The following is a 23,828-nucleotide window of genomic DNA, read 5'->3' on the forward strand; positions in this document are numbered from 1 at the left end:
AGGAAAAACTGAGGAACTTTTCCAGGTTTAAGGAGTCTAAAGAGACTTGATATCTAAATGCAACTTGTGATTCTGAATTGGATCTTTTTTGGTACAAACGTCACTGTTGGGACAGTTGGTGAAATTTGCATGGGGTCTCTGGATTAGATGTTCATTTCCTGACTTTTATGGTTTTAATGTGGTTATATGAGGACATGTCTGCATTTATGGGAAATACATACTTAGTATTTGAGGGTGGTGCATCAGACTGGCAATTTATTCTCAAATGGTTCAGGAAAAAAAGCTGCGAGTGGTGTGACGGAGTTCATTGTGCTTATATCTGTCCAACTCTGCATTCAGTAACGTCTTGAAATTGACTGTGATGGGAGTATTTATACCACGGAAATTAACAAATGTTACAATTCAGACCTTTTTTGCCCTGGAGAACCAACTGTTGAACATGTATCCGCACACCATTCTTTGTAGCATCTTTCCACTTTTTTTTGTAAATTTCTTATTGTTTCAAAAAATTATTAAATAGAAAAAAGATTGAATAAGAAGTTACTGTTTCAACCTCTCCTTTGAACAAGACTTGCAATAAATACATAAAGAGCAAGAAGAAAAGAAAGATTCAGCCACAACAGCAGAAAGCATGGTTAGATAAATGAAAAGACTCTCTGGGCACAGGCTACTGAGTAAGATTAGGAAACCATTCTTGAAGCTATCTTTTTTTTTTTTTTAATATATTACAAAAAGCATGAGGCTACATAAAACATATACATATATTTAAATTAAAACAATTTAGATAAAATTAAGGGATATCAATATTCACATACAAGTTATAAGGGGAGATATATTCAAGGGCCACAGAATTTGAACACTAAATGACTCTTCTAGCTCAAGAGGTTAGCCGTTCCTTCAACGGGCTTACCTTGTCATGCATGCCTTTAAGGTTCCCCTCAAGCCCTTTGTGACTGTGCAACAGCGCCTCAGAGCTAGCAAGGTTTTCGCCATAATCCTCAGAGGTGAGCTGAGGCTCCTTCTCCGTAATCCACTGGATGATTTCGGTCACATCCCTGCCAGACATCCACATGAACTCCAACGAAGGAAGAAGGCGGGTATTCCAGGGCAAAGAGCACACAGCAAAGACCACCCTAGTTCGCCCAGCCAGCAGTTACCCTACCATCCCACGCTCTAGCGAGAAAGTAAAGTAAAGAGTTCTTGCTTTGAACGATTTTCATTGAGATGTAGAGACCTGGGCATCCTGACAATTGAGCCTCCAAATACACTTCTCACATTGGAGTCAGCTCTTCACGAACGTCCCTCTCAGCATCACCTTCCTCCCTCTTCCAGTTCTTAATCTGCTTTCCTCGCCCCTGCAGAGCTTCCTTCGCTAACTCACCGGTGCCATTTTTATTGCCTTACGTGACATTGGACACAAACTTGGCTAGGGAGTGGGTCACAATTCTCATAACTACTCTTTCCCTTGTTGTCTCTAAGGTGAGCACATGATTTTCTTTGGTTTGAGGTACTGGTCACTAACTGCTAAGGGCAGGCAGAGGCTAACACAAATAACAAACATGGTGCTACTGCGGAGTTTCCTGTAATTCAGTGGGCAGACTCCTACCTTTTGAATCGGTAGAGGTCTGCAGCCCTGGACAGTGTTTCCTGTCGCTGGAGAACCAGACTCTGGAGATGCTCCCAGGCTGTATTCACTTCATTCTGCTTTGACTGAATTGAGGGCAGCTCAGGATGCTTTTCCTGTGGGAGGAAACCAGTGCTGGACTTCGGCAAAAATCATTTAAACATTTCTTGTTTCATACTGGTTCATACTTTCCCAGAAGTGGAGAACAGCCACTTAGCCAGATACTACACTTCACTTAGCTCTGCTCCCTGACTCTTACTTGATCCACATTACCCAAATCTAGGGGGAAAAAAACCTGCCAGATAGTCTATCTTTTACCCACAGCAATGGACTAGCCTATGAACACAGGTTGCCCAAACACGTTATGTTCAGAACTCCACCACGTTGACGCCTGCTCAATACCCTTGAGAAATCCCAGAAACCAAGGAAAAGGAGAGGAAATTCCCTTTGCAAAATATGGCTACATTCTTCAAAACTTCAATAGTGTGATTCTTAGCACTTTGGGGGTCCTGACACTTCCGATATTCTTATGAGAGCTATTTCCCTCTTCCCAGAATTATACATACACACAGATAAATTTAATTTTGCAGAAAATTTCATACAATTTTTCTAACTGTCCAAAGCAATGAAGTTTACAAATATTAGATTAAGCTAGCAGCACCAGCCCATTTTGATACTTGGCAATTCTGAGTAGTTCCCCAAAGCCCATGTCTCCCTAATCCCCCCATCCCTGTTTATTCCCATTTTGAAGCCTGTTCAGACAAAATTGTCCACTTCTCCTTCCTTGCTTATGAGTAGAAATGATATTCTCTGAGCTCCAGTACCCAGGCCCCGAAAGGCCTTTCAGCTTCTGCTCTTACCTTCTTGGAATAGTAACACATAAGAAAGCATGATTGACTGAAAGATGAGAGATCGTATGGAGGAAGCCTTCATTGTCTTTGCCAAAACCCCGGACGTGGGGGCAAAGTCATTCTACATCTTCCACCCCAACTGAGCCACCTGATAACTGCAGCCACTTAAGAATACCAGGTAGGGTCAGGAGAACAGCCCAGGTGAGCAGCTGAATCACTAAATCATGAATCAGTGAATCTAACTCACTGAATCATGAAAAACACAAGACATCTGTTGTCTTAATTTTTGTGGTAGTTTGGTAGGTGGTAAGAGATAACTGAAAAATCTCCACAATGAGAAAAAGATGGTAGAGGGAAAGAATTTAGGGACTGGTGGAAATGTGTCCTGGAAAAAAATTGATAAATAAGTTATTTTTCCTACTCTAGGATCCATTCATCCTGAAATCTTGGTTCTGTTAACACAGAAATATCATTCCCATTATAGAGCTGCAGTGATAATGAACCCTTAAGTGGAAATTCTAATAGCCAACTGTTGGAGTTTCTAGTTCCTTCATGTGCATATAAAATCAGACTGACTTCCCAGTTCTTACATATGCTAGGGTTGTTTATTCACACAATGAGCGCTTATCTGCTCAGACATTAAACACTTATTCAAGCATTTTTGTAAGTAAGTGAAGGTAAATCTGCCTCTTTTTCCCTTCCCCCACACGTGGAAAGATTCAGTTTAATGATTTCATGTGTATTATGAAAGCTCACCATTATTTTATATTCTTTGCTACTTTATTTAGGTTCTTCCTCATGAAGAAAGAGTGCTTCAGAAACTTGAGAACTCCAGGTACTGCACAGTGCAAGAATAATCTCATTGTGGACTTAATTCCTTTGCATACACACATACACACACAGACACACTCACGCACACCTCCATTTCCATGGAGTGGCAAGGGATAAATTCAGAAAGAAGAAACTTCTCTGGGAATGTTATTCCAGGCACAGGCACACCTCTGTTTTCTGGCAAGGTCCTATCTTTTTCCCGTCCCACCTACTAACGGCTAGATGTTCTTCTTGAAGATCAGAGCGCTTGCCCTGGACTGGCTCTGTTGCTCCCCACCTCACCTTGGCACACTCATTGGCATACTGGTTCACTCCATCCACTCTCTTCTTTCTAGCTTCCAGATCCACCTGGAACTCTTCAAACTTATGCAGAACCTCTGTGTGCTCCCATTCCTTATCTGGCTTCTCTGATGTCACTATAGCAATCTGTAGGCACAGAAAATCTAGTAAGTCACCAGCAAATGTTTAGGAACCCCCGCAGGTCAAATGCCCCCAAACCTTTTCACATTCCCAGGATAACTCAGGAGGAGATACTGGTGGAACCTGGGCGAACCCCTTCAGGGGTTCAGAAGCAGGACTGAATTTCCTGATGTAGCACCCTGGCCCAAGAGACAATGGTCTTCGGGGTAATTCTTCAGAGAGACCAGACACATTGTTGGCAAAAGCTTCTGCAGGCATCTTTTTGTGTTTTGGAGCATAGAAAATAAATCCATCTTGGTTCTACTCATTTCAACATACTGAGTGTTTACGAAAGCATTGTGCTAAGCACTTGCTTGTGTAAATTTTCAGTCCTGACCATATGATTATTCTTTAAGTATTTAGAAAAATAGAATTCTCCACAGTTGTTGGATTAGGGAAGGAGCTGGCAGTGCTCTCAGCCTGAACCCAGAGTAAGAGCAAAAATCTGGGAAGAGTGAAGGCTCATGGAAGGCAGAAGGGGAACCAGCCTAGATCATCTTCCAATGCACACTTTTTGTGTAAGTCTCACCTTCTTCATATTGAGATTCATACATTTAGACTTATCCCCCAGCACCCTCCAGAATACCCCTAAATCTTTGCCAACGTTCCTCTTCCTTCCAAGGAACCAAGCCCAGGAACAGATACCCAGACTTCTTTATGGATGGCCTGCATTAAACTGCTATGGGATGTCCAGGGCAGAGGGACGCAAAGTCCAATACGCATACAATTTTGTCCTATACCTTGTCTCTGATCCACTCCAAGAGGTCAGCGCAGTCCTGTGAGTACTGCTGGAGCTTCAGGGCTTGCTGCAGCTGAGCGCTCTTCTCCCAGGTCAGCCTTAGCAGCTCGTCCCACAGGACGTACAGCTCTTCCAGACGGCCCTTTGGGAGGAGAGGCAAAGCCACTCAGGCACAACGCCTGCCGCGGAGCAGGTGAAGACCCAGAGAACTGCGCAGAGACGGACCTGGGTAATATTTCCTCCTCCCAATCACTCATGCATTAATTGTTCAACAAATATGGAAAGGAGAAAATAGGGTATGTATGGGAACAGCTATTAAACCAAGCCAGAGAAAAAAAAATTAATAATGCTTTCAGATTTTACAGGATGAAATGATTACAGATAATAAGACAATATGGAATAAGGATTCTTGAAAGACTGCTCATTTGAATTGGGCCCTGAGGGACAGAATACTGACAGGTAGATGATGGGCAGAGGGTGTTCAAAGCACTGGCAAAAACTTAGCGAGGACTGTTAGAAAGGATGAGATGCAATTTTTCTGACTTGTAAAGAAAATTAGTGGCATCAAAGCAATAAGAGAATTTTGAGACTATATAGTTGAGGGTTAACTTAGAAGAGCAGGTTTTATATATATTGTAGAATTGGGTAGCATCTGTATTATGTCTTCAAGAATCTTGTATTTTTCAACTGCTTCATGTCTCAAGGTAGCATGGAGGATGCAGACCACATTTCTCTCTAAATCCTGTCGTGGTACCGTCTGACATAGCCCCAATGATGCTGAGAGATGTAAAGATGTTTCGAACTTTTCTCAAATATTTTAATTACTGTAGAGGGATTGATGGCACACAAAGCTGTAAATAACACAAGTATGACTTCTATTTTATAACAATAAATAAGTTTTTTGAGATTTTCTTTTTACAGAGTCTTTTTTCTAATAAGGTTTATTCTGGTTAAATTCTGTATCCCCTGACCATGTTTTGTTGACAGTAAAACAAGCTAGCATTTGCATACTAAATATGAAAAGAAAGTCCCAATTTTTAAGTATGTAACACAAATTTGTCTTGACAGTTTTAAAAATACTTAAACAGTAAAAAAAAAATTGCTTGTACAGAAAGGAATGTGAATTGACTGTATCAACACAAACATGTTGGGAGAGTATATGAATTAATTTAGAAAAAGCTCGGGGAGGGGGTGGTATAGCTTAAGCAGTAGAGTGCATGCTTAGCATGCACAAGGTCTTGGGTTCAATCCCCGGTACCTCCTCTAGAAATAAATAAATAACCTTAATTACCTATCCCCACCAAAAAAATAAAAAAAATAAAAGTTAGAAAAAGCTTATACATTAATAATGGTTCCATAGTGGTAGTGATCTTCAGTCTTCAAGGCTCAGGGAAGACAAGGGGATTTTGGGAGATTTTTTTTTTTTCCCTAAAATGAACAGAAGAGAGGGTTTAGAGAACTACAGTAATAGTCATAGCATGTAGGCTATGAAGAGAGAGAGATGCTTCATAGACAAAGGGAGAAAGATTTCAGAGAAGATTCAAAGAAAGAGCATCCTTTGTTTAGAGAGTTTAAGCAACAAGGACCCTGAGGTTAGAAGAATTCATTAGAAAGGACATTTGGGAAACCCAATTCATATGGGAAATGTGGAACTAGGCTGAAGTGGGCTTGATCTTGAGCCAAGTTATCCTGCAGTGACATAAGGAGGAATGTGCTATCTAATGACAGTTTTGTATCATCTAGCCCTTCTCCCTACTCCAAGGAACACTAGAACATCCCATCCTTTTTTCCTGCCCCAACCCAAGTAGAAGATAATAGGCAGAACCATGGTTACGTCAAGGTTTGCACCTGGTATAACCAATTAAAACTTTGATAACATAATCAACAATTTAGAACCATCTCTGACAGAGCCCCACCATACTTTTACCTTGGTGTCCTCATGGGCAAAATGCCCCTCAGCAATGTGGACTTTCCAGATATTTCCCAGCTCAGGAAGGACCTCTGATTTTGCTTGCACATCTGCTTTGAAGGATTTATGCTTCTCATATTCCTCCTGAAGTTTAGAAATCAGAGTTTATGGCTAATGAAGCCTAGTCTCCCTGGACCATAAGAAGGTCCTTTTGTTCCTCTTCTTTCTTTCAGGCAAAACTACTTATTTCCCGACTTAGATGGGGATAGTGATAATTTATGACTATAGCTGGAGAAGTCATATCCTAAAAGAAGTGGTCTTGGCAGACTACCACACATAGGTTTTCAAAGGGTCCCATGTTCAAAGTCAGGGGCCAAAGAGGAAATTTTTCCCAGTTTCCATTGCCTTTGGAATTTCCAGTAAATATTATTTTAAAGTCTAAATTGCCTTCTGTGGGAATGAAATCATGTAACACAGAGTTTTTCCTCTTCAGAAGAAAGAAGCCAAGTGCTGTTGAAAGTAGAGCACAATAAGGAAGCTGATCACTACAATAATGGCTTTTTTTTTTTAATTGAGAGGTTTTCTTATGCCAGATTATGCTCTTGTTGTCTTATATAAACTGATCCATGTAATAATGCTTTGTTCTTGCTCCAGACGCTTCTCCTCCAATATCGACTGCACCTTTTGGGCTTGCCACCCTCTCTTCTGATCACGACTATAATTTCCGCAAGCAGAAGTGGGAGTTCCCAGCAGCCCTGTCTGCCTGAGACCTCTCATTTGAACTTAAGAAGAGGCCTGAATACCCATTTGGGAAAAATGCTGGTTAACTCAAATCTTTCTGAGGAAAGTAAAGACCAGTTATTTCAGAAGTGTTAATGTCTCTTCACCCCAGTTTCATCCTTAATGTCACAGAATATCGAAATCACATAGTGTATCATAAATTCATTGAATTCTCAGAGTTTTGCCCATAGCTTGACTTCAAATCAATGTTACATTTATAGAATGTTATCTAGAGTGGGTTTCCTTTGTAAATAAGATACTGAGGCTTAGGGAGATGAAGCCATGGGCAATTTAGGGACAGAATTACAGTCCCTAAATTCTGATCCTTCTGTTACATCATCCTTCTATGGTTAATCAGATGTACACTTACATTATTAGAATGTTTCCCTCCCTAGAGATCTTAGAGTCTACTCTGGGGAAGTCAGTGGAGTTGAGTGACCTGTTTGTTAGCTGAATCTTCATAGCTTTTATCGTCTACAATCTTGAGTTTCTCCAAGATCCATTTCTCCAGGTCATCTGCATCCCGTCTGAAAACGTTGTAGTAAAACTGGTCTTTAAGCTTCTGAGACCTCTCAGCAACCTGTTCCTTGAACCTCTGGTACCGAGTCAACACCTCCTGACGCCTCTCTTGGATCTCTTCTGCTGTTTCCAGCACCTTTGGCCAATCACTGTCCATAGCCTGCAAGTTAAAAGGCTTCTATCTATGCAGGTTCTCAAATCTCTAGCACGCCGTCCTTTTACACGTCCCAAGGCACTTACTCATGTTGGACTTATGTTCACATATCTTTAAGCTTATAAAAGCCTGTTGTTAGAAAGGCTATAATATATTTATATAATTTTAACCATATACAGTGCTCACTTCGGCAGCACATATGCTAAAAATTTAACCGTATGCAGCTGCAGCTTAGGCTAATAATTCTTGGTCATTCAAAATACATTTCCAACTTTTCACATAAATTTGTGCCAACATGTATTAATTTCCGTAAACAGAATTAATTTGGACTAATAATGGAAAACAAGTTGAAATTTATAAAATCACAGAGTTTCAGACAGATAAAGAAGATGTATAATTGTGTTGCTTTCAAAGGCCCAAAAGGCATTAACATGTGCCGAGCATGGCGAATTTCACTTAATGAATAAATAAAAATCACTTTCAATTAATTAGATGAATGATACACCGAGAAGTTTGAAAAGATTTCCTTCTAACTTAAAAATATAACATATTGTTTACTCTTTTATTTGCTTTATTCATAAACATTACAAATCAAAAGTTCAGCACATCTGCTACCCAATTATCACAAATATCGAATTATTAGCATCTCAGTAATCGGCTTTTGCAATGTAAAACATTATACTCTCTAACAACACAAAATATTATTTTCATACAGTGGAATCCAACCTATTTGTGACAACATCCAGCAAAATTTCCACTGGGTCCACCTTCACTCATCTGGATATAAGCGCAGTTTTTCCTACCTTATCTCATCCAAAACATTTAATATACAGTTCAAATTTTAGTCTTCTTCTCCTGTATATAATTGCTACTCTGTGGATGGTCTGTACTGGTTCAGCTATAGAATTAAATCATTCTGTGGCTACAGAATTAAATCTTCAGTGTGTGTTATTTCGCTTCACGTTACCCAACTGGTCTCCAGGCGAACCCAAATAAGTCAGTGTTTGCTGGATTTTGGTGCCGCACAGCCACAACCTCAAGGCTGCCGATTAAAGTGAGACATTGATAAAAAAGACAGTTAAAATTAAACTTCTCTCCTTCTTAAAAACCAAGAACAGTTCTTGATGATTCGGTCAAAGATAGTACAGAAAGTTCAGAGGAGACAGCCTGCCTAATTATATTGGTGATCAACTGTACTGTAAAGAATTCTGTACTCACAGCTTCCTTTGGAAATGGTTCCACGTTTCCCAGAAGTGAGGAATCTGGTGAAACAAAATGTATCCAAAAGAGAGAGAGAAAGAGAGACAACTCACATGGAATTATCCAGTCTAACTCAGATAGAGATGAAAGAAGCGTTACATTTGTGGCAAAGACAAAAAAAAAAAAAAAAAAAAAATAGCATCTTACTTGGGCCAGAATCCCGCCAGCTACAACTTACGTTATCTTCAGAAGACAGAACCAGCTGAGGCAGCTGCTAACTTTTCACAGATGGTGGGTGACTCAGCGATTTAGGGAAACAATGGCTCTCAAATTTTCTCAATATGACTTCAGAAAAAATAAAAGCAAGGTTTTTAGATGAAAAGTTAGAAAGGAAAAACACGGTTATAGATATAAGATAAAGAGGCTGTGTTAAAACTTTGCTTTGTTTCTTTGATTAGCTTTAGATTTTATGTCTGAGAATTGTAAATTAGGAAGGAATTCTGAGTTGCCCATTCTTTGTTCTCTATCTAGAATTACAAGAAGAATTACAACTCAGGGCATCCATAGGTTCTTGTTCCAATGTATCTCTAGGAAAAACAATTCAACAACTTCATCAAAATCCAACTACAGATTTTTAACAGCCTTTAAGTCAATGAGATATTCTAATTCTTGCTGTAAAGCCTTTGTCAGAGGAGGAAGGAAATTTTATTCCTGGCCTCACAGATTGGGTTTTTAAAATCTGACTTACACTTAATCATTTAAAATGGAAAGAACAAAGCAATTGATATATGTGTGTTTACTTGTATTTCATGAAACAAAAAAATATGCTACCTCATTGGATAAACTAATGAAGCCACAAAACATATGAAAATGGGACAGAATTCTAAGTTGTGGGATAAAAGTCATCCTATTTTATGGAGAGAAAATAAGCAGAAGTTCTTCTCTAAACATATAGTTCTTTTAGACAAATTTACAAAAAATGAAAGAAACAAACCAAAGGAAAATAGTGGGACGTTTTTCAGACCCTCCCACAAAGCGGTGGGTCTATCCACGCCAAACTTCATTCAGTATAAATACAACTTGAACCATCTAGCTTTCGTGGTCTACCGGAGTAGATAAAGGTTTTACATTTCCAGTTTCTCTTCTTCCAGGATCATCTCACCCAAAGAAACAGAAAGAGCTTTAAATTACTTTCTTGAAAGTATAATATAGTTTTTCATATAGTTTCATTATATTCAAATTTGGTTGCTAAAGGCACGAAAACACACATCTTAGAGAAGGCATTATATCACATTCACCAAGGAACCTCTGACAGGAGTTGAGTCGGGAGGGAATATTTTAAAAATCTTTATCCAAGAGATGAAATCCAGCCTTAATTAGAACCTACCATATCTTAATTTAGATATTGACATGATTAATTTACATCAATTTCTAATCTTTGAAAGATTCTGTGTAGCAGGCATTATCATCCTCATTTTTGTTTGAGAAAACAAAGCTGGTCTCATCCCATGGATGTTTGGTTTGTAAGTATTTTTAAAAAGGGTAAAAATCATACATGTATGACCATCATGGCACTCTGCTCCTCATCTATTTAAGTCAGTCTTCTCTTAGTTCATCAATATTTCTGGTTGTCCTTTTCCAGGATCTCCTCACCAAGAGTGCCAACCTGCCAACCATGTGATAACCTTGTACTCAAAGAAACAATTGGGCCCCATTAGCAGGACTGTTCATCATGAAATAACAGTGAGCAAGAGCAACAGTCTTTAGAGCAGGTAGCGATCTGAAGCGCACAGGAGACAGTCGGGGAAGAGGATGTATTCATCAAAACAGAAGAAGTGTCCATTGGGTTTTCAGTCATCGCAGCCGGGAGAGATTCATGGTAGCAGTTTCCATGACAGCACCTTGGCTGTTACTCTGGTCACTGCTGACTTTAAGTTCAGTCCCACCCTATCTCTCACTCCCTTTAGATTGAGTCTCTCCAGTCTCTGAGCATGTTAGCTATTATTCACACACGTATCAGGGTGCCTCCTTGGGATTGATGGAAGGGCATGATGAGAAACCCTGAAACCCTGGTAGTTTAACACTTGGACCTCTGACCTTCTTGCCACTATCATAGTTTACCAAGAATGCTTATTGATTCTCATGGCAAAGAGGCCCTGATTACAGGTGACTCAGGTTAAGAATGTGTGACAGAGACCACGGAGGTTTAGAACCATGTGCAGCCTTTAAACTCCATGTAGCCCTGTATGTAAATGAGTGCTGAGAGGTTACAGGGCAAAGCTGCTGGGAAAGCTTGAGTTCCTCACAGACAGCTTCATTAAAGAGAAACTCATACTCAGTTTGACAAGGGCGGGAGTACTTTGGAGAGCTGCTGTGTCTGATCGTGTTTATCAGCTCTGGGCAGATCTGTTCTTCACACACTAGTTTAATCAGCCCTGCCCAGCTTGCCTGAGTCTCTTCTCAGTTATCAGATCTTCTCTTCCTGGACTCAGAAGCTCCAAGAGATGCTTTATATTCAAAAATTCTAAAGTCTTCCCAATTTGCAACACTCAAATTCATATTCTTACTGTGAATTTTTTTGGAGTTCAACTCTCTCGGCTCATTTACCAACAAGGAAAAATATGCTACCTTTAATGTAAAATTAATTTTACCCATAGCATAGAGGTCAACATTATTTTATTATTTTTACATTTTTATTTTTGTTTCTCCAGAATTAGTTCTCATTTTAAAACATCCCCAATTTATTTCTCCTAAATGAGTTAAAATACTAAGTATTATCATTTAAAAAAAATAGAAAGACTTTTTGGCAGTGAACTGTATCCACTTTAACTCTTATCACTTCAGATCCTCTAAAGTTATTTGTCCCTTAACGCTATTAGGAAAATAATAAAAAATAAATTTTTTCCCTTACCATTATGTTCTCTCACTCTTCCTTATTTATTTTACTATTTTTGTTTTATTTATTTATTATTACTGCACTAAATAAAGAAAAGATGAAACCCATGTGATTTTCTTTATACAGTTAACTATGTAATTAAAATTGGAAAAGAGCTTGGGATAATGGAAACTTTACTGGATTTGAAACTAAATCATCTAAACTGAAGGCTTGATGTTACCATTTAATAATGAGATGAGCACTGGAAATTTGCTTAAATTTTATTCAGTATATAATGGGGATAATAATGACTAATCTACCTATTCCAGGGAATTGTTATATGACTTAACTTAGGCAATTGATTAAAAAGCAATTTGTATTTAAATACACACACAAAAGAATTGTTATCATTAACTTACGTGAATAATGCCAACCACGTATATTTCAATCACTTCAAGTCAGACATTTTCTTCACTTTTTTTAGAGTCAAGGTTTTTGTTTGTTCATTCATTGCATTCAAAATATTCTTCAATGACTTCCTTGACCTGAGATTCTTTGCCATGGTTTTTAACAACCATGCAGCTGCAACCAACTCCTTTATGAGCTTTTCATCTCTGTCGATTTTACACAGGCCTATCCATTCTCCTAGGTTCTAGTGATCACTGGTATTAATAAAGTTGATTTGGTGTTCAGCACAACAGCCTCCACTAACTTGACATGTACAGACTCATTACAGTTGGATGCAGGCCTTAGCCCCATCCAGTCAAGAAATTAATATTCTGCAGTATTGCCAAGATGTGAACTGTACAAGGGATTCATAATAGAACATGCTGAAATATGACTAGATTTCTGTTTATCAATACATGAGTACTCAATTAGAAATCATAGTTAACCCCCAGCCATATCCATGGGAAGTACCATGGAGAGAAGTCAGTCTTACGAAGATGATTTTTCAATTACCATATCTTACAAACAGATGTTTTGACTGTGTTAAAGTCGAAGTAAGTGTTTACCCAGATTATTTCCACAAATTAAGTTTATCTTGAATAAATTGAGTGGAAAACTTAACCAACAAAGTCAGATCCAAAAGTATATCAAATTGGATAAAGACTGAAAGAAACTATTGAATTTGGTTATTGGTGTATTTTTTTTTTTTACTGATGACCTTTAGCAGGCTAAAAGGCTGATGGGGAAAGACAGTTTGCATAGAGTAGAGTTGAGGATGAAAAGGCACCAACATCTATATAGACTTCCAACTATTAGATCTTACGTGAGGACCCTGGTCTTACCAAAAAAAGACTAGCTTGCCCCATGTGCTTTTTTATAGCTTCCTTTATCTCTTTATTCCTCAGACTATAGATAATGGGGTTGAAGAAGGGGGACAAAGCTGCAAAGGCCAGAGCGATGGCTGTATCCCAGAATAAGGAGTAGGTGGCAGAGAAACGTAGGTACATGAGAGCCACGCTGCCAAAGAAGAGCAGAAAGACTGTGAGGTGGGAGACACACGTGGAAAATGCCTTCCGACAGCCTTCAGCTGAACGAATGCGTAGAATCACAGCCACGATACCAATGTAGGACATGAAAATGAGCACCACAGCTGTCATAATCTTCACTGCGTGGACAGCGTCCACCACCTGAATCATGACGATGGCGTGTGTGTCTGTGCAGGCCAGGCGGAGCACTGGGAGGAAGTCACAAAAGATATGCTCAAGGTGATTAGAGCCGCAAAATGGCAGTGTGGAAATCCAGGCAATCTCAGGGAGGGGCGTGAAAAAGCCACAAACACAGCAACTTAAAGTCAGTTGGACACATAGCTTGGGGGTCATGATAGTGGGATAATGAAGAGGGCTGCAGATGGCCAGGTAGCGGTCAAAGGCCATAGCTGTCAAGAGACATACCTCACTGATGCCTGTGGAATGGAAGACATACATCTGCAGGAGACAACCATTTAAGGAAATACTCTTCTCACCAAGCAGGCAAGAGAGCATCTTTGGCATGGTAGCTGTGGTATACCAGATCTCCAGGAAAGAAAGGGCACTGATGAAAAAGTACATGGGAGTGTGGAGGTGAATATTCAACTGGACCACTGTGATGATGACCAGGTTTCCAACAACAATGAAAGTATAAACGAAGAGCAGTGGAACAAAACAGATGACAGAATATCCCCAGGAATAAGGAAAAGCAGAGAAGATAAACTCCTGAGCAGTGGTTTGATTGGGGCTCTCCATCTCCAGGTTTGATGTTTCCCCATCAAACACCCCTCTGCCTTTATTCAAAACTTAGTAATATTAAGTCTGGTGCAAATGTCAATGACACTAATGCCGATAGGGAACTGGAAATCTCCCTTGATTCTTGAAACAGTGATTTCTGGAACATTTTAGAAATCAATCACAATTCTCATTTGTTATTTTAAAGCGATCCCATGAGCTTTGGCCTCATTTGTATCTCACTCATTTCCTGGGAAATTTAATAACCGAAACCTTTATGCTTTGCACTAACTTGCCCTATAACAATCTTTCCTAATTCCTCCTTGTCCAACCTCCCCAACAGTTACTCACAGTATCCACATGCACACTGGGGCTATCTGTTGTTACACATGAGTGTTTTTCTTTCTCTGGATATCTCCTATTCTCCCAAATTAGGTAATTCACTGACCTTGCTGCTGTTGGGTTCCAAAGTTTGAATAAACATGGGTAAAGACTCTATCTGTCCCTACCCTGATGTGGACAACCTTACGGAGCTACTGAGACGAGCTTCCTTTGCTCTTCTGCTACGTTCCTACCCTGAGTTCTCCATTTAAAGTCTACTTCCTTCATCAGTCATTGATACGTAGATCTGACTCCCTGTAGAGCTCTCTCCCTCTCCCCCACCACTTTGTGTGTACATGTGTATCTTTTCCTAAGCATAGCTAGAATGGGGAGATGGTCTCTCTTGGGAATTCTACACAGGTGAATTGAGATAAGTAGGAAAAAAATCATTCTTATAATGGTTCCAATTAGGAAAAAAGTTTAGGCTGGTAATTAGGGGAACTTCAATCCCAGGTAACTCTAACCCAGGACAAATGACATCATCCTGGAGCTTGAGGCATTGGAATAAATGTATTTTTTCATCTCCTTTTTTGTGGCATTTCTGGTTGGATTAGCTTTTTGTTTTTTTAATTGAAGCATAGTCAGTTACAATGTGTCAGTTTCTGGTGTACAGCATAGTGTTTCAGTCCTACATATACACACACATATTCGTTTTCATCGTCTTTTTCAGTACAGGTTGATTATCAATTAAATGAATCAAAAAGCTGAAATTCCAAGAGTCAGATTTGAAGAATGATAATGCAATAGAGGGAAGATTAATGGAAAAATAAAAAGAGGGATCTGGTCTTACATCTTGCTTACTTATTTCTATCCATTCAGCCAAATTTAGGAAAAACAATTGACCTTCCATATGCTCCAACTACTAGTTCCACATTGAAATTTGGAGCCAGTGTTTTAGTTAATGATGTTGATTTCTCTCCCTGTTTTGCCTTTTTTTTTTTTTTTTTTTTCTGAGCATAGAGTTCAGGAAAGAGAAATGGCAGGCAGAACAGTGTCTCAAAGGTTAAAACAAATTAATAGTTTTGTATGTTATTTTTATCAAGATTGTTTCCATTTTCTTTCATTTATACACTAAAATTTCTGAGAATAAAAAAATTAAAATGTAATTCATTTTCTTCATTCCATTTCTTTAAATATGATGACTTTTTTTACTCAAAATAAGCTAAATAAATATAATAAGAAATGGTATAATAATTTTGGACAAAGATATACTCACCGATTTTCCTAAAACAGCAGTTTCCAGTCAGAGACTATCACACAGAATCAGTATAAATTTTGTACCACATTTAGACTAATCTAAAACATTGTGCTTATGTTCATATGACAAGCAAACAAGAATAAGAAAGTAGAATAGTCTCCAATTCTTTAATTTATCGTGCATATTTCTTACTTCCACCTGGTTTGAAGAGATTTTGTATTTAGCTTTAATTTTACTTTGAAATATTTTTAATTCCTTAACTTTATTTTCAAGCACAGATTAAGTGCAAGCTGACTCTAAGCCACAAACACAATGAAGAAAAAGAGTAGGAAGGAGAATGTAACTTCCAAAGAATGACTCCCTTGCATCTCTTTACTTTCCACTACTCAACCCCTGCCCTATTTCTAAATGATCTCAAATCCCTTTAATGTGTAAAAGTTCTTTAACATGCAAAAGAACAAGCAGCATGGTTAAATAACTACACGTTTGATGTAAGTAATCTTCCTGGAAATGATAGAATTATTTTGAAACATAATTAATAATACAATTCTGAAATATTTATAACCCAAAAGAATACCTTGAGATTCAGATAATTAGCACTAGTTATTAAATTCCTTGTATCTCAAGATAGTACAATGTCAGACAAAGCCCACACACAGCAGAGCATAGTGACTTATTAAGTGCTTCACACATGGGTATTAAAACAGTAATCATTTATCCTCAGACTCATGAGTCTATTAGTAAGCTACACAGGATGAGCTAGGCTTGACTTCAGGCTCTGGACTCTGGGTTCCAATCTCCAGGCACCAGGCTTCAGGCAGGTTGGGTTCAAGTCAGCTCCACATGTCTCTCATTCTCTGAACCAGTGACTCCCAGGGCCATGGCCTCTTATGGGTCCAATGCTGAAAAGGAAGCAGCTACCTGTGGCAAACCCAACTACAAAGGCACATATTCAATATCTACAATATCTACTGATATCCCAATAGTGAATTAAAGGAAAAGGCCAATCCAAATTTGTGGGGCAGGAAAGCATATACTACTCACCATGAATCCGCTCATTGCAAAGTTATAGATTTGTTAATCTGTTACAGAGATGTGAACTGGGACCAACCGCTCAATTTATCACAGTCCCTTATTACAGACAGTTGTCATAATTTCAACTTGCCAGTGATAGAATATGATATGCTACACAGAATAACTAGACTTTTAATTTAATCTACACATCAGTTGCCATGCTATTGAAGTTGTACTGAAAGTGTTCCATTAATTCATTATTTGTGCAACCATTTAAAAAGAAATATTTTTACAAAGAGCTATAAACATATTTGCACATTTGCTTTTTTTTAACATTTTTTATTGATTTATAATCATTTTACAATGGTGTGTCAAATTCCAGTGTAGAGCACAATTATTCAGTTATATATGAACATATATACATTCATTGTCACGTTTTTTTCTCTGTGAGCTACCATAAGATCTTGTGTATATTCCCCTGTGCTTTAGAGTATAATCTTGTTTATCTATTCTACAATTTTGAAATCCCAGTCTATCCCTTCCCACTGCACATTTTCTTTTAATAAGTCAGCTTCTTGAAATTTATATTGAAACAGAAGTTTTTAAAAATGGAAAAGACTTTATGCAAGAATATGATAATTGCCATAATTATGAGAATGATGATAGTCAAAAAACAACCTAAATGTCCATTGACAGATGACTGGATAAAGACATTGTGGTATGTATGTGTTTGTGTATATGCAGCCATAAAAAAGTATAAAATAATGCCATTTGTAGCAACGTCATGAACCTGGAGATTGTCATTCTAAGTGAAGTAAGCCAGAAGGAGAAAGAAAAATACCATATGATATCAATAATATGTGGAATTTTTAAAAAAAAAACCCACAAATGAACTTATTTACAAAACAGAGACAAACTCACAGACATAGAAAACAAACAGACTCAAAGACATAGAAAACAAACTTACGGTTATCAGGGGAGGAAGGGAGTGGAAAGGGAGTCCGAGATTTGCAGATACTAACTACTATGTATAAAATAGATAAACAACAAGTTCATACTGTATAGCACAGGGAACTATGTTTGATATCTTACAGTAACCTGTAATAAAAATGGAAAAGAATATGAAAAGGAATATATGTATGTATATGTATGACTGAAACATTACACCAATATACCAGAAATTGGCATAACATTGTAAACTGACTATACTTCAACTAAAAAAAAACCTCTGAAATTAAAAAAACAAATATAAATAAAATAAAAATTTAAAGAACAATATACAGAAATAAAATGGAGAAATAATTTGTACATCCAACCAGTGAAATATTTTATCATAATTAAACTGATGATTATAAATTCATTGCAGAAACATGAATAAAGTTTAGTACACAATTTTGAGTTTTAACGTATTTATCAAATTACACATGTATTATGTTGAAACTATTATACAAATTCTATATATTTTTAGCAGTAATATGGAAGGGAAAATAGACAATTTTTTAAAGAGATGGGTTAAATTGTTACTAAATTTGATTGGCTATAGTACATATATGCATTTATTGCATCTTAACACTCTTTTACATTGATTCTATGTATGATAGCAAGTTTCCATGGGTAGGAATCAGGTCTTCTCAACTGCTCTTTATAGAAGTTGACACAATAGCAAATACAGTCCATGATGTCCCTGTTCATAACAGCAGTACTTGCCGACCACGCCAGTACGTGTCTTAAAATGTCAGCAAGGCTGACTGGAAAAGAAACAAAAATAGGGAGGTAAAGCCTATGGCCTGGGTGCCAGGAATTCTTGCTTCTTCTTCATGTGCAGTTAGCTTACTGAAAGGGCTTGGAGAAACCCCCTTAGTCATGGAGAGTTAGCACGTCCTCTCAGTGAACTGCATGGGCTTTGTAAGGACACTAAGAGTATAGTAAAGACAGATTAGATAGCAAAGAAAAACATTGAGTAGTAAAGGTGATAGCTATTAGCATAATTAATGTTTGTACAATTAACCATTTTTAAGTGAAAGAGTAAATTAAAATCAAATAAGCAAAACTATAGATTCAGGGAAAAAATAAAAACCATTCTGCTGATCCTTGAAAGGAAGCAGCAGCATTGTTATTTTTGTCATCTGTGTGAAACCTCAGAAAACTTTCCTTACCAGTCTGTTCACCAGCTCATGAGGAAGCAAGTTGGGCTAATTGTATAGTTTTTTGAAATTCTAGTCTCTTTGGGGTCAATATTTTATGAAGAAGTTCCATTTGTATAGAGGACTGCAGCCTAAATTACATGCTAAATATATTAAACACCTTTGGGGAGCAAAGGAGCTTCTTAATAGCATCTTCCATATCCTTATTTCTCAGGCTATATATAATGGGATTGAAAAAAGGAGCGAGCACAGAGAACGTTAGGGCAATGGTGTTGTCCCAGAGTGGTGTATAAGTAGCAGAGAATCTAAGATACATGAGGGCCACACTGCCAAAAAACAGCAGGAAGACAGCAATGTGGGCAGCACAGGTGGAAAAGGCCTTTTTACGACCCTCAGCTGAAGGGATGCCCAGGATAACAACAATGATTCTGATGTAAGAAAGAGAAATAATGAGACCAGTTATTAGAATACCGAGAGCATGAACCACATCTTGCACCAAGATCACAGATGTATCGGTACAAGCTAAATTTAGTAAGGGAGTGAAATCGCAGAAGATCTGATGGATTTGGTTGGGACCACAGAAGGGCAGAGTAGAAATCCACACAATCTCAGGTAAGAAGATGAGGAAACCATAGATACAAGAGCCTGCAGAGAGCTGAGTGCATAGCCGGGGAGTCATGGTGATCAGGTAGTGGAGGGGGTTGCAGATGGCAATATACCTGTCAATGGCCATGACAGTCAGCAAGGCTCCTTCAGTGTTTCCAAGTGAATGGAAGAAGTACATCTGCAGGAGGCAGCCAGTGAAGGAGATGGTCTTTTGACTGCTGATCAGATTGGAGAGCATCTTAGGAATGGTGGCTGTGGTGTACCACATCTCAAGGAATGAGAAGATACTGATGAAATTGTACATGGGATTGTGAAGACGAGTGTCCAGCCTTACAGCAAAGAAGATCATCAGGTTCCCAATCACAATAAAGGTGTAGATGAAAAGTAAGGGGAAAAAGTACAGGAGGCCACCTTCCCGGGGTCGGGGGAAGCCAATGAAGATAAACCCAGTCACTGCAGACAGATTTTCACTCTCCATATCCCCAGAACAGCTACCTGTGAGTGAGGAAGGGGGCACGCTCAACCAACAGAGAAAGAAATCAATGCACTATAAATGCAAATGGTACTTTGGTTACCGGTGTTTTTGTGTTTTGACAATTCCCAGATCCAAAATAACCAACAATTTGCCTATATCTCTAATTTTCTTTTTATCTGGGAGACAAGATAGCATGATGATTAGCAGTGTGGGTTCAAATCAAACATTCTGAGCCTGAATTCTCATTCTGCCACTTATTAGTTGAGTAAAGAGGCAAGTTACATAATGTCTCTGAGTCTCAGAATCTCCTTCTGTAATTGAAAAATATCAGTGCAGAGTTATGAGTATTAAAGGAATTAATGTATCAAAGTCCCTAGTATTAATAATAATGCTCAATATGTTAGCTATTTCCTATTTGAACAGCTTCCTGAAAGAATAATACTAACATCTCACTTGTCTTATTTGCTCTTCAGTCACTTGCTGTGTGACTTCTTTCTCTACTACCGTACAGAAGCCATCTGTCCTACGCGTCAGTGGCATGATAACTGGGAAACAATGGGAAAGCTTGGTGTTATGTTATGACTACACTTTTGCATCAGGAACTATTGAGTACTATGACTTGAAGATTTTCTCCCTCGGCTGTCATGAAACCACCCTCTCCAGGTTGGCCTCCTTCCTGAACGGAAGGTGCTTTGTTATAACACTCTTTTCCTATTTATGTGCTCTAACCTCATCCTCTTTACCCGTTCTTCAGATGGCTGTGTACTCCAAGTTCCTGCTGTGGTCCCTAAGATCACGCCTTTCCTTATTGCTGATGAACGCACAGTCTCCATAGTTTTCAGGTCTTCCAAATATCTATCTCCAGAACACGTTATGTTTCCTGAACTTCAGATGCACATAGCCAACAGTCCCCATCTGCCACACTGTCAGGCTGCACGGTGGCCATTGTCAGAGTTCACTGTGACTTCTCCTGGATCATTGCTTTTTGAATGTTAACCTTCTTCTTAGAGGGCCTTCGTACTCTTCTTCACTTAAGTGACTCCTAGGCTTTCTTTAAGCTTCAGCTCAGCCATTGCCTCTTACCCCCAGCCCTACAATTGTTGCTGTGGTCTCCTCTCCTCTCCTGCATTCACACACACACACACACACACACACACATCTGGGTTTATGCCCCCCTAGTGTGCTACAGAGGGCTTCTACTCTAACCCTGACTATATCTTACTGTGACTTGTTTAACTTCACTAAATTATGAGCTTCTATTAAGGCAAGATCAACCTTCAGTTTTTCACAACCCCTGGCACGTATTAAGCACCTGAAAGTAGCTTATTTTTTAACAAGTAGATTTGGATCAGACTTACAAATATAATTAAAGCCAGAAAAATCCGGAAGTAACACTGGCAGGAAGGAAATGTGTAAATAAACATTTATGTCTTAGACAGTTGTAAAGTCTGAATAACTGGCTATTTCTTATTGTACATATCCAGAGCCCAGAGCTCCAAAGATGGAGCTTTCTCATGCACTCTAGTCCAATGCCAAAATTCAAGCCTCCCTAAATCTTCATGAATTGAATCTTTAGAGTGGGTCTCATCCCAAACAGAGGAAATGAATACTTTCTCCCCAGACCTCAGTGACCCTCAGCTCGCCTCTGCCAGATGCAGAAGAGCTCTTCCTTTTCCCTGGGTCTCTGCATTCTGAAATGTTCTGTCAACTTCTCTGGAAGGGTTGTCATAGCCATCTTAAGAAAAATGCTAAGGGGGAAATGAGTGCCACTGAGGCTTCATCCCTTGGTAATAAAAAGAAAGCAATCTTTTCCCCCATGAGGTCAATTAGCAGAGCATCTCTGCATTTTTTTTTCTCATTAGATCTCCACAGCAAAGAGGAATCAGTGCTCCATGGAAGACTTACAGATTCTGGTGGCCCCTTTCTTGTCATCATTATGATTTAATCAGACAGTCTCCATTTAGCTATGGAACTGAAAGTATGCCATATAAAAAAGAACCTTAATAGGTCCTCATCCTTACAAAGACACAAGAAATTGGACAATACTGAAGGCAATTTACTGGCATGTTAAATACTGTGAATAAATTAATGAATAGTAAATAGAATAATTTCTATGAAAACATGTAATTTAGAAGTGTGTCATACTAAAGAAGGTGGAAGAATGCCAAGTCTTTTTCTCCAACAACATACATAGGGTTTTCCTTCAAATTGTTTCTGTTGATGCTGCTGAACTCTTTAAATTTCCCATTTTACCGCAAAATATGTCAAAGATTTGTTATCAGCTCTAGCAGTTTTTGCGTGGAGCCTTTAGGGTTTTCTACATATAGTATCATGTCATCTACATATAGTAAGAGTTTTACCTCTTCTCTTCCAATTTGAATCCCTTTCTTTCTTCTTCTAGCCTGATTGCTATGACTAGGACTTCCAAAACTATTTTGAATAAAAGTAGTGAGAGTGGGCATCCTTGTCTTGTTCCAGATTTTAGCAGGAAGGCTTTCAATTTTTCACCATTGAGTATTATGTTGGCTGTGAGTTTGTCATAAATAATTTATTATGTTGAGATATATTCCCTCTATACCCATCTTGGTAACAGTTTTTTTTTTAATCATGAATGGATGTTAAATTTTATCAGATACTTTTCTGCATCTATTGAGATCATTATGTGATTTTTGTCCTTTCTTTTGTTGTGTGGTGTATCACCTTCATTGATTTGTGTATGTTGAACCATCCTTGTGTCCCTAGAATGAACCCTCCTAGAAGAAAACATAGGCAAAACATTCTCTGACATAAATCTTAGCAATGTTCTCCGAGGGTAATCTGCCAAGGCAATATAAATAAAAGCAAAAATAAACAAATGGAACCTAATTAAATTTATAAGGTTTTGCACAGCAAAAGAAACCATAAATGAAATGAAGAGAAAACCTACAGAGTGGGAAAAAATATTTGCAAGTAATGCAACTGACAAGGGATTAATTTCCAGAATATACTAACAGCTCATACAACTCAATAACAAACAAACAAACAAAAAAATCCAAAAATGGGCAGAAAACCTAAACAAATACGTCTCCAATGAAGAGATACAAATGGCCAATAGGCACATGAAAAAATGTCCAGTATCGTTAATTATCAGAGAAATGCAAATCAAAACTACAATGAGGTATCACCTCATGCCAGTCAGAATGGCCATCATTCAAAAGTCCACAAATGATAAATGCTGGAGAAGGTGTGGAGAAAAGGGAACCCTCCTACACTGTTGGTGGGAATGTAGTTTGGTGCAGCCATTATGGAAAACAGTATGGAGATTCCTTAAAAAACTAAAAATGGACTTACCATATGATCCAGCAATCCCACTCCTGGGCATATATCCTGAGGAAACTAATGTGAAAAGATACATGCACCCCAGTGTTCATAGCAGCACTTTTTACAATAGCCAAGACATGGAAGCAACCTAAATGTCCATCAACAGAATATTAGATGAAAAGTTGTGGCACACACACAATGGAATACTACTCAGCCACAAGAAAGAATAAAATAATGCCATTTGCAGCAACACAGATGGACCTAGAGCTTATCATACTATATGAAGTAAGCCAGGAAGAAATACAGATACCATATGATGTCACTTATATGTGGAATCTAAACAGATGACACAAATGAACTTCTTTACAAAGCAGAAACAGACTCACAGACATAGAAAAAACAAACTCATGGTTACCAGGAGGGAAAGGGTAGGGGGTGGAGGGATAAATTGGGAGCTCAAGATGTGCAGATACTATTAAATATACAATAGATAAACAACAGGTTCACAGTCAAGCACAGGGAACTATATTTAATAACTTGTAATAGCCTATAATGAAAAAGA

General features: G+C 38.3%; 3 protein-coding genes across 3 annotated transcripts in view; all 3 read right to left on the bottom strand.

The window, feature by feature from the left end:
* The window catches only part of SPTA1 (spectrin alpha, erythrocytic 1), a 55,484-nt gene extending 47,615 nt beyond the window's left edge, over positions 1–7,869 (bottom strand). The window contains exons 1-6 of the mRNA XM_010977038.3: positions 7,633–7,869; positions 6,432–6,557; positions 4,506–4,646; positions 3,589–3,732; positions 1,607–1,740; positions 911–1,055 (exon numbers count right to left, since the gene is read on the bottom strand). Of these exons, the coding sequence (XP_010975340.3) occupies positions 911–1,055; positions 1,607–1,740; positions 3,589–3,732; positions 4,506–4,646; positions 6,432–6,557; positions 7,633–7,869 (927 nt within the window). The remainder of the gene's footprint in view (positions 1–910; positions 1,056–1,606; positions 1,741–3,588; positions 3,733–4,505; positions 4,647–6,431; positions 6,558–7,632) is intronic.
* Positions 7,870–13,200: 5,331 nt separating this feature from the next.
* Positions 13,201–14,169, bottom strand: LOC105086517 (olfactory receptor 6K2). Its single transcript, XM_010977039.3, has one exon. It carries the CDS (start codon positions 14,167–14,169, stop codon positions 13,201–13,203), a length of 969 nt encoding a protein of 322 aa, XP_010975341.1.
* Positions 14,170–19,021: 4,852 nt separating this feature from the next.
* On the bottom strand, positions 19,022–19,986 carry LOC105086553 (olfactory receptor 6K3). The gene has a single exon (XM_010977074.3). It carries the CDS (start codon positions 19,967–19,969, stop codon positions 19,022–19,024), a length of 948 nt encoding a protein of 315 aa, XP_010975376.3. The 5' UTR covers positions 19,970–19,986.
* Positions 19,987–23,828: the final 3,842 nt, after the last annotated feature.

Source organism: Camelus dromedarius, chromosome 23 (assembly GCF_036321535.1).
Source record: "Camelus dromedarius isolate mCamDro1 chromosome 23, mCamDro1.pat, whole genome shotgun sequence".
NCBI classification, from domain to species: Eukaryota; Metazoa; Chordata; class Mammalia; order Artiodactyla; family Camelidae; genus Camelus; species Camelus dromedarius.

Bases quoted from the DNA above. Each gene is read 5' to 3' on its own strand.
- LOC105086517 (XM_010977039.3), bottom strand. From the start codon at position 14,169: ATGGAGAGCCCCAATCAAACCACTGCTCAGGAGTTTATCTTCTCTGCT.
- LOC105086553 (XM_010977074.3), bottom strand. From the start codon at position 19,969: ATGGAGAGTGAAAATCTGTCTGCAGTGACTGGGTTTATCTTCATTGGC.